This window comes from Xiphophorus couchianus, chromosome 15, assembly GCF_001444195.1.
Source record: "Xiphophorus couchianus chromosome 15, X_couchianus-1.0, whole genome shotgun sequence".
Classification (NCBI taxonomy): Eukaryota; Metazoa; Chordata; class Actinopteri; order Cyprinodontiformes; family Poeciliidae; genus Xiphophorus; species Xiphophorus couchianus.
Genome location: NC_040242.1, coordinates 7,402,466 through 7,418,972, shown reverse-complemented (window position 1 = coordinate 7,418,972; position 16,507 = coordinate 7,402,466). Strand labels below are relative to the sequence as shown.

Below are 16,507 nucleotides of genomic sequence, written 5' to 3'. Positions count from 1 at the left end.
ATTAGTAAAATGATTTGTGAGAATTTTTATCTTCGGTTTTCCTCAAAGTCATCACGCCTCCTTTGTATTTGGTAGAACTGCCTTTGAACGATACGACTTGTATCAAGTATGTTCTGCCGGCTGACTTGCTCACATGCATTTGTTTGGCTCTGACCACAAATTTTCTATCAAGTCTTTGTGATTGTCACTACAAAACATTGACTTTACTGTCTTTAGACAATTTGTAACTAAAGCAAACTAGTTTGTGATGTGCACCAGTCCCTGAACAGCTGGAATAGTGTTCTCAGGATTACAAGGCTTTTTCCTTTATGTGTAACTCAAAGAGAAAGATCACAGTTGCAAATGCCATCAATATTTCCAGTCTTACTCTCCAACTCTACCTTCAGAATGATGTAATAAAAGTAGTGCATTGTTAAGATCCTGTAATACATTTTTTAAATTTGATGCACTGATAAGATTCAGAATTTTTATTTTTTAAAAAAATATTTTAGGATCTCATCAATGCAACAAAGTTTTAAAATGATCTGTAGCGGTTAACAAGTTCAAAAAATGTTGTGCATTGGTGGGATTTATTAAAACCCTGGAGCACAATTTGAAAAAAAAAGAAAAGAAAGAAAGGACGATGTTTTGTTAATGCAACACATTTTTTAAAATTATATTTTGTAATTGTCTGCAATAAGAATATCATAAATGTGTTGAAGTGATATGTTCCTGCAGCACCATTTTAAAAATATTATGAACTCTGATGCACAACTTAAAATCTTAAGTTTATGAAATATATAAAATGTGGCACATGATTAGCATGTTGCTGCTTAATTCTGCATGTAGGATGTTTTCTTACGCTTTTGGGATCTCAGTCATGGGGGTAAAGGAATACAAGAAGAGCAATGATTGAATGCTCTTAATTGAGCTACAGCTTTCATATTTTTTGAGATGATCTTTTATTTACCTTAATGAATATAGGTCAAATTAAAGAACAAACTAAGGGCGCGTCAGTCTCCCTCTGTGTCAGACTTTAACATTCAGTCGCGTCAGCTGAAACTGCCTTGTTTGCAGTCATTATCTGTTTTGTCCTAACATGCCCTTCACTCACTCTGGGATCTCTCTAAGTCATCCCTTCCATCTCAATGGCTTCTGTGACCTTTAATCATTAAAAAAACAAGCTGGGTGCGGGTGGTGTGTGATGTATGGAGAACTGAGATGCCCATGGTGAAGGTGAAGGTCTCTCTCTAATCACCTACCCGCCCCTCGCTGTCTCCTTCCCTCCCTAAGCTGATACTACAACACCAAACAGCCAAGGTGAAAGGGTGGAGAATAGGTGGTGGGGAGTGATGGAGAGTGAAAAAGACAGAAAAGGTGAGTTGATAGCCAAGGGAGGCGAGGAACGATGGCGATCAGCATGATGTGATCCCGCAGCCCGGAAACAAACAAACAAAAAATTTTAAAAATGGGACAGACTTCATTAAATTACAGAGCTGCGACATAGCAGAGAGAAGAAAAAAACAACCAAAAAACAAAACTAAACAAAAACAGTAAAGACCAATAAAGTGGTCTCAATGGCAACTACTTAACAGACATCCAGCACACCAGACAAAAACTACTGAAAGCAGACCACGTTAACCGGAGAGACAGAAACAGAGATAGCCAGGCAGATGAGGGAAGAGAGGGAGAGATGGAGAGAAACGACAAAAGACGGAGAGGATAAGAATCCTGACAGAGTGAGTGAAGGAATAACGAGACAAAGAGTGACGGGAGTAAACGAGGGACAGGCCGAGAACAAGAAACAGACGATTTAGAAAGTGAGAACGGTGAGTGATAGCCAGAGAAACAGCTAGGCAAGCGAGGGGAAAGAGGGAGGGAAAGAGGGCAGGGAGGGGGGCAAAGAGCGGGGCATTTGATTTGCGCGCTCCTGTGAGGAGGGTTGAGGGAAGGGCAAGGGAGGAGAGGGGGAAAGGGGAGGGGGCGGGATAGTTACTCGAGAGCTGAAGGTCCTCCTGCGATCATCTTTAAGCACCTCCAACCTACAATGGAGCTATAGTGGAGATAAAGCATTGAATCACAGGCATCAGTGCATCTGTCCCAGCAACCACAACAGCACAGTCAGACATGGCAAACAGACGGACGGGAGGAACAAACACACAGACAGGTATCCACCACGACAAGCAACCCTGGCAGGTGCAGCAATGAGAGGGCTTAGAAAGAGAGAGAGGGGGTAAAAAAAAAAAAATTGTTTTTTTTTTTTATATGGCCTCATTGAAGACTCTCCAATGGCAACCAGTAAAAGCTTGCAGAATTTGGACTTTATTAACCCTGCGTCCTTTAAGTTATGTTTGTGCTGTTTTTGTTTATTCCCATTTGGTTCATTCAAGTCTGAGAAACTGTTAAGTGCAAATTACTCTCTGGTCTCCAAGTGTGTGTGTGTGTTTTCCTTTTTTTTGCGTTAGAACAATTTTCATCTTAGTAAATTATTGCTCTGTAGTGACTTTATTCCTTGAAGGTCCATTAATCCAAATGAAGAGATTGCTATCAAGCCGACTAACTCTGTACTCAGCGATCAGTTAATTGTAAATATATCAGTTTAGACCGTGATAATTGTGGGTTTTATTTTGGCCTTGCTCTTGAGAGGGATTTTAATATTGCATTATTTATGTGGTTATGTATCAAAAATGTAAAAGTTTAAACTCAAATTACTACTTTTTAAAACCAATAAAGTTTTGTCCTTAATCATCTCAGTTTTCAATGTACGTCGCCTTTAAATAACTTTATCCTTTTTAAATAAGTATAGCTTTCAATTGTGATAAAAAATTTAATTAAAAGATTCATGAAATCAGAAAAATATAGGTATCCGATATTGAACATTAAACTTTATGGATATAGGTTTGATGCATTTAATTTGTTTTATATTCTGCTGCTGAATAACCTGGAAGCCAGTCGTCAGTAATGCGATTTTTGGACATCATTAAAGATATAATGACTCGCATTTTCTACCTTCTGTAAGAATGATCTAAAGTCACACTATCTTCTCACTTTCACTACCATTTGCTTTTCTTTGACTAAAATGTGGTGCTTTTTGTCCTGGAAGCATATAGTGTCAGCATTCTTCCTCTGGCACTCCATTTTGTAATTAATAAACCTGAATCTGGGTCATTTTGCAATTCCTGGTCTCCCTGTTTCTTTTTTTTTTTGACATGCAAAACACTGGGATTTTTGTATGAAGTGACTCTTGATAATGTCCATCAAATTTCAGGGTTTCAGATACCAGGGCCCTGCTCTTTCTAACATCTTGTTGTGAGACCACAAACAAACTGGAATCTTCCACATATGCAGATTTGCACAGAGACTTTGTAGATTATTGACATCCCTAGCAAAACATGTGTTATAAATACATGCATATTTTATTACAAGACTATAATCTCAAACAGTTACACAAAAAGCGTCTTTGGAGAAATTTTAATGTCATATATTATGTCCTCATTTTTTGTGGGGTTTCTGGTCCTCATCTAGTGTCTCAATTCCAGTTCTAAACTTTATAATTCTTCCTTTAGGTTAGTTTAGTGATGCATCTATGTTCTTGATGGCATTTCCTTATCAACTCAGCAAATATTTGTTTCTGCATTTATTACACCCTGGGCGAACTCCTGTTTTAGCTCCTCGTCCCATAAATCAGATACAACATCAGCATCATATCCATTACATATCCTTACACTGTGCACCGAACTGGGAGAAGCCCATTTCCTATTGGACAAACATACAAAAAGCAATAGAAAATTAACTAAATTTTAACCTTTTATTTTTGCACTATATCAAAATTTGCTACAACAAAAAATAAAGTGAGATTCCTACTGCAATTAAAAAATATGTGTATTTTAAAGCAGACAATGTGATAGACGCATATTAATTTTACACTGAAGAATTATAATTAATTCTTCAGTTCTTCAATTATAATTGCTTTGTTAATATTAAGCTTTTTTTTGCTTGATTTCAAGTCCTTTTCATGGGACTCATATTAGAAACCCTTGGAAATTTGCAAGTCAATAGGATTTGTGCTAGAACTGGCCATATAATATACTAAAAAAGAGCAATAGGGAAAATTAAATGCAAGAAAAAAAAGATCTATGGCAGCTAAAAGCAGCTACAGCAAGACACAGATCGAGCCTGAACACAGGTAAAAGCACAAACAATGTAACAATCAAAAACTAGGCCTAAAAGCAGTGAAAATGCAGAATTGTAAGAAAATATGTGATCGTAGATGAAGAATAGCATAAGAATCTCCCTACCTTGCTGGTCACAACAATCACATCACAACAATAAAAATAAAGCTACCTTCTACCTTCCAGCTTTGCATAAGCCTTATAGTAATAGACCTTCATCTGATTTACAGAACACAACTAAAATCTTCACATTAATGTAAAAAATAAAAGCTTATTATGAGGCTACAAAAAAAAAAAAACAAGAAAAAGAAGAACAAAACATTTTGGTGCAGAAGATAGAACCATCAGTAAGCCTTAGGCAAAGACAGTTTGCAAATAGATATGAGTGCGCTGGAGGAGGGACAGGTAGATGTGTGGGGAAGTGAGGAGAATATGAGAAATGTGAGTGCAAAAGCAGATTTGTATTTTTTTTTTTTTTATAGTTAGACTGTCAAACATTTCCACAATGACGTCTGGTCTGTCCATAGCTGCAACACCCCCCCCTTTACTAATGAGAGACCACCATGTGAAGATGGAAAAAAAGGTTTATATGAGTATGAAGGATGCAAAAATGATTACAAGTACTCAAATACACAAACACAAAACAACAGCCTGGATATATACTGTATGTTTATTAAGCCCCCGCCCCCCCAAAAAAGTGAATACAATTTTTGCCGCTGAGAGGCATGTGCATATTTATGTGTACATCTAAAGATCTGAGTTGCAGAATCTTGATTCTTTAACTAACAGCGTTATGCTAATAATGGAGATGTGTCAGAAAGATCAATGTGGCAGGGAGCAAGTGGCAGCAATGACTACAGACACGGAGCAGCGAGTGCACCCAAGCTCGCAAGACATGTGGCTCAGAGCGGGTGAGCAGCAGCTGAGGGAGGGGGGTCGATAAGCTCGATGATCAGCTGGCAAAGACGGATTTTAGTGAAAGGATGGGATGCAACTGCTGTGGTGCTGACATCAGCAGAAAACAGAGAAGCTGTCAGAGAAATTATGCAAAAGAAGGAGAGTTTTTTTTAAAATATTCACTGTGGGAAGAAAGAGGAAAGGTGTTTTAGTTAGCTTTGGTTGCCTCTGCCCCCTGGGATCAAGCAGAGGACTAAATGCTAAAAAGGGGGCATGGAGTCAGATTGGGAGAGGGCCTGGCAAAATGACCCAATGATAATGCAAAAAAAGTTCCAGTCTGGAGAGAGGAGGAATGAGTATAGGTGTAGTAGTGATGCTTTTTACCTCCCACATCACTCCTCTGTTAATTCCAGTTCTTACAGTGCAGTGAAACAGTCTTTGCCCAATTACAGATTTCTTCTCTTTTCACTTTGTTTTCCCCTCACACTTAAATGTTTCAGATAATCAATCAAATGTTAATATTGATTAAAGAAAAACAATTTCCAAAGCTATCTGAACCAGTCTGGCCATCAGTGAAAAAGTAATTACCCCAGAAATCTAATAGTCTCTTTAAGGTCTTAGCACACTGTTCAAACTGGATTTAATTACAGACTAACTAGGCTTTATACTGTTTTATTTACATTTTTAATGGAGTTGGTGGTGTGCAGTGGGTCCAGTAGGACGGGTTTTGATGTTCTTCACATGGTTTTGAATCAGTTATGCAAAGTAACTATCTGAAGTAGGAGTAACTCACAAATCCAGAGACTTGAAGATGGGAAAAAGTTAGTGCAAGCTCTCAGACAAGATAGTGACACACAATCAGATCCTTGAGCTTTCCTGATTATCTGGTGCTAGAAGAGCTTATATTTACATCTGTCTCAGAGATCTTTCGTCCAGGCAGGGGGTTCTGAGGAGAGTAAGGTAGGTGGTCCAAGTTGAGATTTTGTGTCAGGGTGAAATGTGGAGGAGTATGAGGGATGCATGACTTTTCAAACCTACGATAGAAGCTGCTATGGCTGTATGCCAGGGTTCCGCTCCGGATGGGGGGATGGGCTTCTTTAGTTGGTCTTAAAGTAATCCCATCAGAGTTCAGTGAACTGCGGGTGTATAAGCTAAAGTATGAGGATAAGCACCGCACAAACCCACAAGGTTACAAGCCAGAGGAAGATCAAGCAGCTCAGATCGTCTTTCCAAGATCAGGATGGCAGAAGATTGGGGAAAACAGGTGCTTGCTCCCTGGAAGAACAATGAAGAAACTACAAGGGGCTCTGCTTTCACATACACAAACAGCAATCATACAAAAGGTATGCTTTTAATTTTGAACCAATTTGGGTTAAAGTTAGTGTTATCAGAGATTAAATTAGTATGTTAAATATCTACAGTGCTTACACTATATGCTTACACTATAAATACAGTGTAAGCAGAATGACATATACTGTAGTTTGTGCAGTGATATTTAGACAAATGCTTGCTGGCACAAAGTAAACTTTAGTGAAGTGTTTGAAATTTGATTTATTAGTTAACTTCGATTTGAAGACAAACTAATTAATCTGCATTTACACGATACTTTCCTTGCCTACATGCCAGTAAATAGTATGATTGTTGAAGACTAAAATGTGAACTTGTGCTTCCAGATCCTTTTGAAGGACCGAACTACCACATCGCTCCTCGATGGGTTTACAATATAACAACAGTTTGGATGTGTTTTGTGGTCGTCTTATCAGTCTTCACAAATGGCCTGGTCTTGGCAGCCACAGCAAAGTTCAAGAAACTCCGTCATCCCCTCAACTGGATCTTAGTCAACCTTGCCATTGCAGATCTTGGAGAGACGGTTTTTGCCAGCACCATAAGCGTGTGCAACCAGTTTTTTGGATACTTTATTTTGGGACATCCAATGTGCGTCTTTGAAGGCTACATTGTCTCAACTTGTGGTATTGCTGCTCTTTGGTCTCTGACTGTCATCTCTTGGGAGAGATGGATTGTTGTATGCAAACCTTTTGGAAATGCCAAGTTTGATGCCAAATGGGCCACAGCTGGGATCATGTTCTCCTGGGTCTGGTCGGCAGTGTGGTGTGCTCCTCCTGTCTTTGGATGGAGCAGGTACTGGCCTCATGGATTGAAAACTTCCTGTGGACCCGATGTGTTCAGTGGAAGTGAGGACGCTGGTGTCAAGTCCTACATGATTGTCCTCATGATTACATGCTGCATCATTCCTCTGGCTGTCATCATCTTGTGCTACCTGGCAGTGTGGTTGGCCATTCGTGACATTGCTATGCAGCAGAAGGAATGCGAGTCAACCCAGAATGCCCAGAAGGAAGTATCTAGGATGGTTATTGTCATGATCTTGGCTTATTGTATATGTTGGGGACCTTACACCTTTTTTGCTTGCTTTGCTGCAGCCAACCCCGGGTATGCCTTCCACCCTTTAGCCGCTGCCATGCCTGCATACTTTGCCAAGAGTGCCACCATCTATAACCCGGTCATCTATGTCTTCATGAACCGGCAGTTCCGCACATGCATCATGCAGCTCTTTGGGAAAGAGGTGGATGACAGCTCTGAAGCGTCTACATCAAAGACAGAGGTCTCCTCTGTAGCTCCTGAATAAACCTTTATATCCTCTGTTATTGTTTTTTTTGTTGTTTTTTATCATTTAAACTGTATGTAAAATATAATTTGTTTGTTTTACGTTAAAAGCTTAAAAGTGAAGGTTTTGTGTGTCAATGCATGAAATGAACTTTCATTATTTTAAGAACTCATGGATGTGTCAGTGCAATAATTTTGGTAAGTCAACTATTCACCAATACTCTCTGTCGTCTGTATTTGTGACTAGCAGCTCTTAATGTGGTTCACTGCAGCCCTACAGCCTTAGAAATGGTTTTGTAACCATTTTGATGGCACCTTTTGGGTGTCATTGACTACTTTGCTTCTCATCTGTTCTTGAATTTATTCTAGATCTGTGCTTCTTAAGAATTACTTTGCCTGCTATGTGTTGCCAGACAGGTTCTATCTGAGTAATTTATTTAAATTATTGGTATTACAGTAATCTGACCTGGGTGTGTTTGGATTTCAATGTGGTCTTATTTGTCCAACATCAAATTTCATTCAATGAGCTGAAACATTCAAATGTGACAATACATCAACACAGAAGAAATCTGTAAGGTGGAAAATAATAGCACAAAATATCTCATGTCTTTGGCACAAAAATACCCCCTACTCAAACAAAACAGCATCAGGCAATAATCAAGCCTTACAAAAGATCAGACGGACGATGAATGAAAAAGAATGAGTGCTTGTGCAGATCTGGAGAAAGAGGCAATGATTCAGAGAACTGTTGTTGATCAGAATAGGTGGTAGCACAAATGTGGACTTTACAACTCAGTAATAACTAAATTAGATGTTGCTATGTGTCTCACCACAGTACATATTCCATTTACAGCTGAATAAAATTATTGGGGTAGCAAGTTTTAGATGTTTTTGCTCCAAAACTTTAATCAAATCAATATGTAATCTTTGACAACACATTTATCTAGCTATTTATCACCAGCCTTTGTACTTAGGCCATATTACCACTTTGTAAAACAATTTAGTTATCCTAAATTTGACCAGATTGGCAAATTCATAGTTAATTCTAAGGAGTTGAAAACAGTACAGTTAAATTACAGTTATATGCAATTACATAATGAGGAAATTTAAAACAATAGAATTTAAAGTATTGTATTAATATTTTATGTGATAGACCAACACAAGAATTGTGAAGTGGAAAAAAATATGTTTTGTTTTTTTGTTTCCTTTCTTTAAACTTGAAAAGTGTGGTGTGAATGTGTATTTAACCCCCTGGACTGTGCTGGCCCTAAATAAAACCTTTTGCCCCCAATTGCCTTTGGAAGTTATTGAAATAGAAAATAGAGTCTACCTGCATGTAATTTAATAATAGTATAAATGCAAGTCTTTTACAAAGGCCTCAGAGGTCAGCTAGAGGAAATTAGTGAACAAAAACAGAAAGATGAAGCTGCAAAACTACCAACATGACTGTCCACTTAAACTGACAGGCAGGCTAAGAACATCTTTAATCAGAGAAGCACTCATTGATCCGTTGACGCTGGAGCAGTACTATCCTGGCAAAAATGGATGGAAATAAATACAGGGCCCTAATGCAAGCAAATATGTTACGGTACTGTGAAACACTTAATGCTGTGGTAGAGATGTACTTTACAGTACAACTCTGATGCTAAACATATAGACAGAGTTGCAATGGAATCATTTAGATAAAATAAATCCAAATGAAAATCTTTGGCAAGCCTTAGCAATTGCTGTTTCTGATGCTCTCTATTTGATTTCAGTGAGATTTTACAGACAAGCAAAATTATACTTTGTGGAGGTCTATCACATATAATCTCACAGTTAATGCTTTTACAATGTGATCTAGGCCTCATTTGAGTGTATTTAATGATTTTGTTTTATCACTGGAGACTGTGAAATTAATAAAATGCTCCAGAGAAACATGGTAAACCGAACTGAAGCCCAGTGGGATTAAAAAGCCCCTTTCTCTTACTGCCTCTCTGCCTGTGTGTGTGAGTGGCAATGCATGTCACTTGTGTTAGGTGGTCAGGTGCTCTGTGGGAAGCCTGCATGCCAGTAAATAAGTTGCTAGAAGGTTAGCGGGTTTACCTGGTCCAAGGTAGAGTACCTTGACTTGAGCGTGATGACCTCATCCAGGTGAGCCCTGAATTCTCTCCGTGAGGCCTGGGGGAAGCCACAGGATAGTCACTCATCTTCAAACCACACACACCCACACCCATACAGTACTAAGCTAGAAAAGGCATGCACACCCACGTGGACATAAATGATCAGTTACTGTAGTGGTGCCTTTAGATTATCCAGACAATTCCAGCCACAGTCTGGTCATTTTGATTAGAGACTCAAACAATGTACAAAATAGCCACTAGTGCTCCATTGACTCTTCAGTCAGACCAAATAAAAATCCAAAAAGTCAAATATCTCACTGTAACCTCCAAAAACACAACAGAACCGCACCGGCTCAGTAGATTTAAAGCAGTTCTAGCAGAGAGCGTGATCACATATCTCAGTGTATGCAATAAAATAGACACTAATCTATTATTAAAATAGACACTATCAAAGACCTCTCTATGGAGAAATAAAGTAATGAAAAAATTATGGTTTTATTAAAATATTAGTCAAATTATGCTCGAGATTAAAAATGGCAGGCAGTAAAGATCACAGTTTTAGTGAGGCTTAGTGATTTTAACATAATCATTTAAGTACCGTCGCATAAACTAAACAGAGGTACTTAAAATCAACCAGTTTTTATCTATGTGGGCTGACTGTTCAAGTAAATGACTCAATTCACTCAGCTGGACTTTCTCAGATAGGTTAACATTATAAGTTCAACAAAATTGGATTATATGCTCATTTGAACTGATCTGGGTTGTATTTAGTTTAATCTGACTGTATGATAAGTTTGTGTTGGAAATTATTGGACTAAACACAAATTGGACTGAACTTTATTTGCTATATCTGGGTCTGAATTGGACCAATTTCTTTTGGTTCCACACAAATGAACTGCTTTTTACTGAATTGAACTGAATGATTGTATTTATTAATATCGTCCTTTTGACATTAAGAAAGGTTTGTCTGTGCCATCACCCTGGAGACAAGAGAGCAGATATATAATTAATGTATGGCTAACTGCTAGCTGGCTAACATTAGGCTCCTGGAATTGCATATTGGAAATTCATGAACTATGCTTAAAAGTCTGTGGCAGGAGATCAACAATTTGAAATCAGTTCCATCATTTCTGCCAGAAGCTTCCTGGTTTGATACAAAAAGTATGTAGGTTCTCTGCAACTTATAAACTTGCTTAACCAAACATTACTTGAGTTACATGTGTGTATATTTAAAATCATGTGTATAGTTTCAACCCTGTGTGGATTAAGGACAATTAATAATAAATTCCAACTTGAGCACAGAGTTATTATTTATATAAGTTGTAAGCTATGTGATCTTTCTACCCTTGAAGAAGATGTACTTGAATAAATGAATTCCTAAATTCATGCCTTTAAGCTTTTGATAACTCTGAATGCATGTTTGTTTTTAATATGAAAAAAAACAGCTACATTTTTGGTATGTGTAGCGATTTTTAAGATCGCTTTGGTATTTCGGAAAAACTTGATAAAAACAAGGTATCTTTGGGGATGTGTGGTTTTTTTATTTGAAGCTTTCCCAGATACAATTACTTAATGAATTTATAACATTCTTCCCATTTTACTCCTTCCAACTGAGCTCATGTCTCTATTATTACGTCTACAGACCAGAATCACTGGACTATTACCAAGGTAACAAGTAAACATCAGAGCTGTGAAAGCTGTTAATCAGCCTTTTATGTGCTGATGTTTATGTGAAGCCCTGTATGTGCAAAAGAGGAAGAGAAATGCACATTGTGCAAGCAATATCACTTACATTCAGATACACAAAACAAGCATCTTTCAACTGTGCTGAGGTTGAAAGATCAGTTAAGCAAATGTAAAGTGATGAAGGTTTAGTTATTTGGCTGGGTCTAAAAGGATGGAGACAAGTTAAGAGGTAGAAACAGAATGTTCACCAGAAGGAGGTCACATTTTATTCCAAGACAAAATCCACAATGAAACGACAACATCGAGGTGACATCAAATGCAGAAACACAGAGGGATAACCGAAAAGAAAAAGAAAAATGCAGAGGAACAGCAGGCAGGACGAAACAGACGCACAGAAACACATGACGGAAACAACAGGGATTCAAAGGTGCTGCACAAGAAGGATGAAGCATCGACTGATGCCATGGTTACGATGCATCACAACACATGCAGGAGTACCTCAGCAATGCTTAGGGTGGATGAACAGGAGGGGAGCCGCGCCTGGTGCCGCGAGAGAGAAAGGAGGGGAGAAGAGAAGAGGTTTAACAGAGCCAAAAGCCGGGTTGAGCAGGGGACAGAGGCACACAGAGACTGACAGGGGGAGCCCTCTGTCATTCAGGACGTCTAGGTCACGGGTCTCTGTGTGACTGTCGTAGATGGGCCTACGCAGCCAAGGACGGGGTGGACATGGCAGGACAAGACAGGACAGGAAAGCACAAGAAAGGTCAGGACAGCAGGTAGGAGTCTCAATGGGATTCAGTCTTCACCAGATCAACTGGAGCAGAGGTTTCACACAGGATAATCACACAGTTCAAACATCATTTCATTTTGTTTCCTGGCATGAACAGATCAGCACTTATGCTTCACATATTAAATAATAAGGTGGTCTCAATTACACAGAAGTGCCGGTTAAATAATTTTAGGTTGCACTGAACAGTTAAATTGTAGAGCAGATCAGATTGTTTGCGTTTATCAGTTACAGTTATTTTGCTTTTCATCTGTTCCTCTGAAAATTCATCACTGAATCAAAGGCAGCTGCTGTTCTGCTTTTTCTCCATGTGCTAGTTTGTGAAAAAACAAAACAAAATAAACATCAAAACAAAAACAGCACAGGGACACTGTGCTGGCAGAGACACTGCTGTTGGTCTGAAAACCTTCCAGCATGGAAAGTGGAACGGTATTCACTGAGAAATACAGTTGAAGATGTCTCTCAGTAAAATAATGACGAACAATAAACAGAATAGATTACAAGGCCCTGCAAAAGCACCTACATATTTTCAGATTTACTGGGATTTTGAGTGAGAAATCAATATAAACTAGGATCTAATTTAAAAATGGAAGCAAAAACAATGTTTGAATTTCAACATTTTTCTGCAGTACAAAATCTGAGCACAATGTAAAACCTATTGCAAAATGCAAATGAATTGCTACAACATTCATTTTTTTTGTTTTTGGAATTTGGAAAACATTTTTCCTTTATAATTGTATATTTTTACAAAGCACATTACGCAGGAAGTCGTAAAAGTCGAAAAAAAAAGCACACTTTTGTGATCAAAAGTAATCAAAAGGAACAATGCGTTTCAAACCACTTTGAGATGATTACATAAGTCAATGAATTGAGAATTTATGTTGAAAAAGCACGGATGACGTTAACCACAACCACAAGCCGTCTAATCTAGCCTCATTCATCGCAGCCCCCTCACGGCTCCCTCCATGTCTACATGTATAGAAAAATAATGAGCTAAAATAATGAGAAAATTTCCCATGTAGCAGAGACTGAGAGCTGACACAGCTGATTTGACAGGCACATGTTCTGCTGCTCACCAGTCTCCCCCGCTTCCTTGCTGCCCACGTGGTGAGTGAGCATGCTCGGTAGAGCTGCTTGGACAGTCTAATCCCTTTTTTTCCCCCCCAAGGCTTTTCGTTTGTCTTCCCCCTCTTCTGTGTCTGACTGTTGCTCTCTCTTTCTCTCTCTGTCTGTCTTGCTATTCAAAGCTCTCTCGCTCTGGTTCCATCCTCCACTGCCCTCCAGGCAAACTCTCAGAGTCAGTGGGTGTGAGTAAGTCGAGACAAATATAATATCACATACGGTGCACGCAAACTTTCACGTACACACACACACACACACACACGAGCGCGCACACACCCCTGCATGTTAAAAAGATGATTCCTAATCCTGACATGTAAATACTGAATGTGAGCTGAAGAAGGTTTATGTTTAAACACCTGATGGGACAAGTCTTTAGAACAAAACCAGAATGTTTCCTGCATACATGAACAAATTCAAAGGACTGAAATTAGTTTGACTTGAAGCCCACAGCAGTTTGACCCATATGGTCAAAATACACTGCAAGGCAAAAATAAGGAAGAAACAACTTCTGGCCTTAGCTATTTTCATCTAGTTTCTTCAAGCATACATCTCACATCTTACTGGGTAATTCATTCAGTCTTATATAAAAAACCCAAAATATTAATACCAATAAATTGGATTTTGCATTAAAATATACAATTAAGTATCCCCTAACCTTCTATTTCTTATAACTTGTCGGTTCCTTTTTGTTAACAGGATACCTAACAGCTTCCTTTAGGCTATGTAAAGGTTGAACTAGGTAGATTTGTGAAAAAAGCAACAGAGAAGTGTCATTCTTAAAACTGTGTTCCTGACCCTTTTGCTGATGATGCAATTGGCATTTATTTTTAAGTTCTTTGCCCCAGTTCACCCTTTGGACTGAAAATGTTACTTTTCCACTGTCTTCAACTCTCTGTTGCAAAGGTTTGTTTGCTTTTGGGTAGAGTTGTAGTGAGAAAAACTAAACAAACTGTGACGGAAAAGCAAAAATATATATATATATAAAAAGTAGATCGGCTTGCTTGTTTTTTGGCTGCACAGATTTCATCATGTACAGGCCCTTGTAGAATTATTTGCACTCTAAAGTTTTCTTCTGTTTTTGTAAATTAAAATGTTTTAGATAAAATGGTAAGAAATATATCAGACAAAGAAAAAAGCCAACATGTAGTTGCCAGATGAATATTTTCCAACCTTCGCAAGAAAGGCTGGTCAACAAAAATGATATTTTCAGTGAGGTAACAAAAGCACATGGAGCAAAATCTACAGCATGACAGGTTTCAGTGATAAAAGAGAAACTAAAGGCGAATTTCACGTTTTCCAAAAAACATCCTGGGTCTGTATTCTAAAAGTCTTCTCTGAAAGCCTAAATTTTAGTCTAAAAATTCATGTGAAGGAGTCTTAGCTTAAGAGTGATTCAAGCAGCTGCTGAGAGCAACTCTGAGCATAGAGGAGAAATATATTCCTATATTGGTGAGAAGGTGTGATTGACCCTGTTGATAGTTGTGACGCTGTGATTGGTTGATACAGGAAATAAAATAAGACATAACAAATACGGCTCCAGTAATAAATTGAGAGAAAAATAATTGATCTTTGAATCTAGACTGGTTAAGAAAAGTGTCATGACGGCATCAAAATGTTTGATCGCGCCTTACTTACATCCTCATCATTAATGTGATTTGTTCTGGCTTCTCGCAATGTTGCTACTTTTACAACTATCTGTTTTCAGAAAATATCTCTTTCGGTATTCCTGCCATCTTCCCTTCTTTGGCTCACTAAAAGGTTCCTCAATACTATGACTATTTTCACTTTAGCAGTAATCTTAAGGCTTAAGATGCTTTGTGACTTCAGACTTTAGCTTTATGAGGTAAAATCTAAAAAAAATCTTTGAATTTGAGAACTAAGAATAATAATAAAAAAACATCAGTAAACAACACTACTCGTGTTTTAGTCTTCTTTGAGAGTACAGGCCTTGATGTTCCTCAAGATAAAACAACCAGTTTATTAGAGAGACAAAACTGCAACTTTTTGGATGATGTGATGGATCTTAAGTTAACTAAGCGTTTCTGAAGAACACCAAACTTCAGTCAGACATGGTGGATAGTAGTTTGATGGTCTGGGGTTGCTTTGCTGCAGAAGGACCTACACGTCTTAATTGAATTGATGAGACCATTAATTCTGCCCTCGACTAGAAAATCCTGGATTAGAATTGCCACCCATTAATTTGTGACCTAAAGCCTAAGTGCACTTGTGCAGGATAACAATGTTTCAAAGCATTTTGTATTTACTCAGAATACTTTTGTCAAATACAAAATTTGTAACATTCAAATGTAATGTAAAAGTTAAAACAGAAGCCATCTGTAAGGAGGGTAATGCTTTGTCGCAGCGGTTCGGTTTGGCCTTTTTGCAAAAATATTTAAAATGATTTCCATGGCATTTGGCTGCATTTTGATTCTTTTAAGATATTTACCACTGCATAACATTGACTGTACATGAGCAGAATGGAAATTATGTTAAGATTGTGCCCTCAACAAACTCTAATCTCTAAAGTGATGTGAAATCTGAACATGCACTTTACACTCTGCATCTTCAATCACAGAACTTGTCTAAAAATGGGCACCGAAAAGAATAAAGACTGATCACTGTAGCTCATCAGAATCAAATTCCACTGTTTCTCCTGCAGCCATCTATCCATTTTTCATCCTCATCCATACTGCCCTCTTTTCCATGTACAGTAGTGCTGCAGCTGAGCGGTGTCAGTGCTTCAACACACCATATCGTACCTTAAGAGACAGAAATCAAGAACAAGAGTTGTTTTTTGTTACCTTTTGTAAGGTTCAGTAGATTGCTCAGCTTTAACACTGACTAGAGTTGAGCTCTGCAAGATGTTGCCTTCCATATCCCCACTCCTCATCCTGCCGTTTTATGTAACCATGTCTGCCACTTTCCAACATTGCAGGAGCACAACAGCAACTTCCTTCTCTTCATGACTCTGCAGCTCACTGATACTTTTAAGCTTGTCGACAACCTCATTGCTCCAAAACTGAGCCTCTTACCCCCTAACCCCTTCTGTGGCCTGACAGTGTGCCTTCTTCGGACTCATCAGGAGCATGTACAAATTAAATTTCACTAAATATACACTCCATGCATCCAGGCCCATACCC

General features: G+C 38.4%; 2 protein-coding genes across 10 annotated transcripts in view; one reads left to right on the top strand and one right to left on the bottom strand.

The window, feature by feature from the left end:
• Positions 1 to 16,507, bottom strand: part of gphnb (gephyrin b) — an 89,804-nt gene that overhangs the window by 12,776 nt on the left and 60,521 nt on the right. For 4 of the 9 annotated variants that reach the window (XM_028040553.1, XM_028040554.1, XM_028040555.1 and 1 more), the window contains exons 9-11: positions 11,957 to 11,998; positions 9,756 to 9,830; positions 1,976 to 2,032 (exon numbers count right to left, since the gene is read on the bottom strand). The exons of 2 other annotated variants lie outside the window; for them this stretch is intronic. In XM_028040553.1, the coding sequence (XP_027896354.1) occupies positions 1,976 to 2,032; positions 9,756 to 9,830; positions 11,957 to 11,998 (174 nt within the window). The remainder of the gene's footprint in view (positions 1 to 1,975; positions 2,033 to 9,755; positions 9,831 to 11,956; positions 11,999 to 16,507) is intronic. 3 more of the 9 variants (XM_028040558.1, XM_028040557.1, XM_028040559.1) reach the window with 3 other exon arrangements.
• On the top strand, positions 2,039 to 9,749 carry LOC114158744 (red-sensitive opsin-like). Its single transcript, XM_028040562.1, has 2 exons — positions 2,039 to 6,391; positions 6,722 to 9,749. The coding sequence occupies exons 1-2, from the start codon at positions 6,289 to 6,291 to the stop codon at positions 7,690 to 7,692; spliced, it is 1,074 nt and encodes a 357-aa protein (XP_027896363.1). The 5' UTR covers positions 2,039 to 6,288; the 3' UTR covers positions 7,693 to 9,749.

Excerpts from the sequence above, each read along its gene's own strand:
- LOC114158744 (XM_028040562.1), top strand. The coding sequence starts at position 6,289 with ATGGCAGAAGATTGGGGAAAACAGGTGCTTGCTCCCTGGAAGAACAAT. Across the intron at positions 6,392-6,721 it reads AAACAGCAATCATACAAAAG|ATCCTTTTGAAGGACCGAAC; the intron begins GTATGCTTTTAA and ends TTGTGCTTCCAG.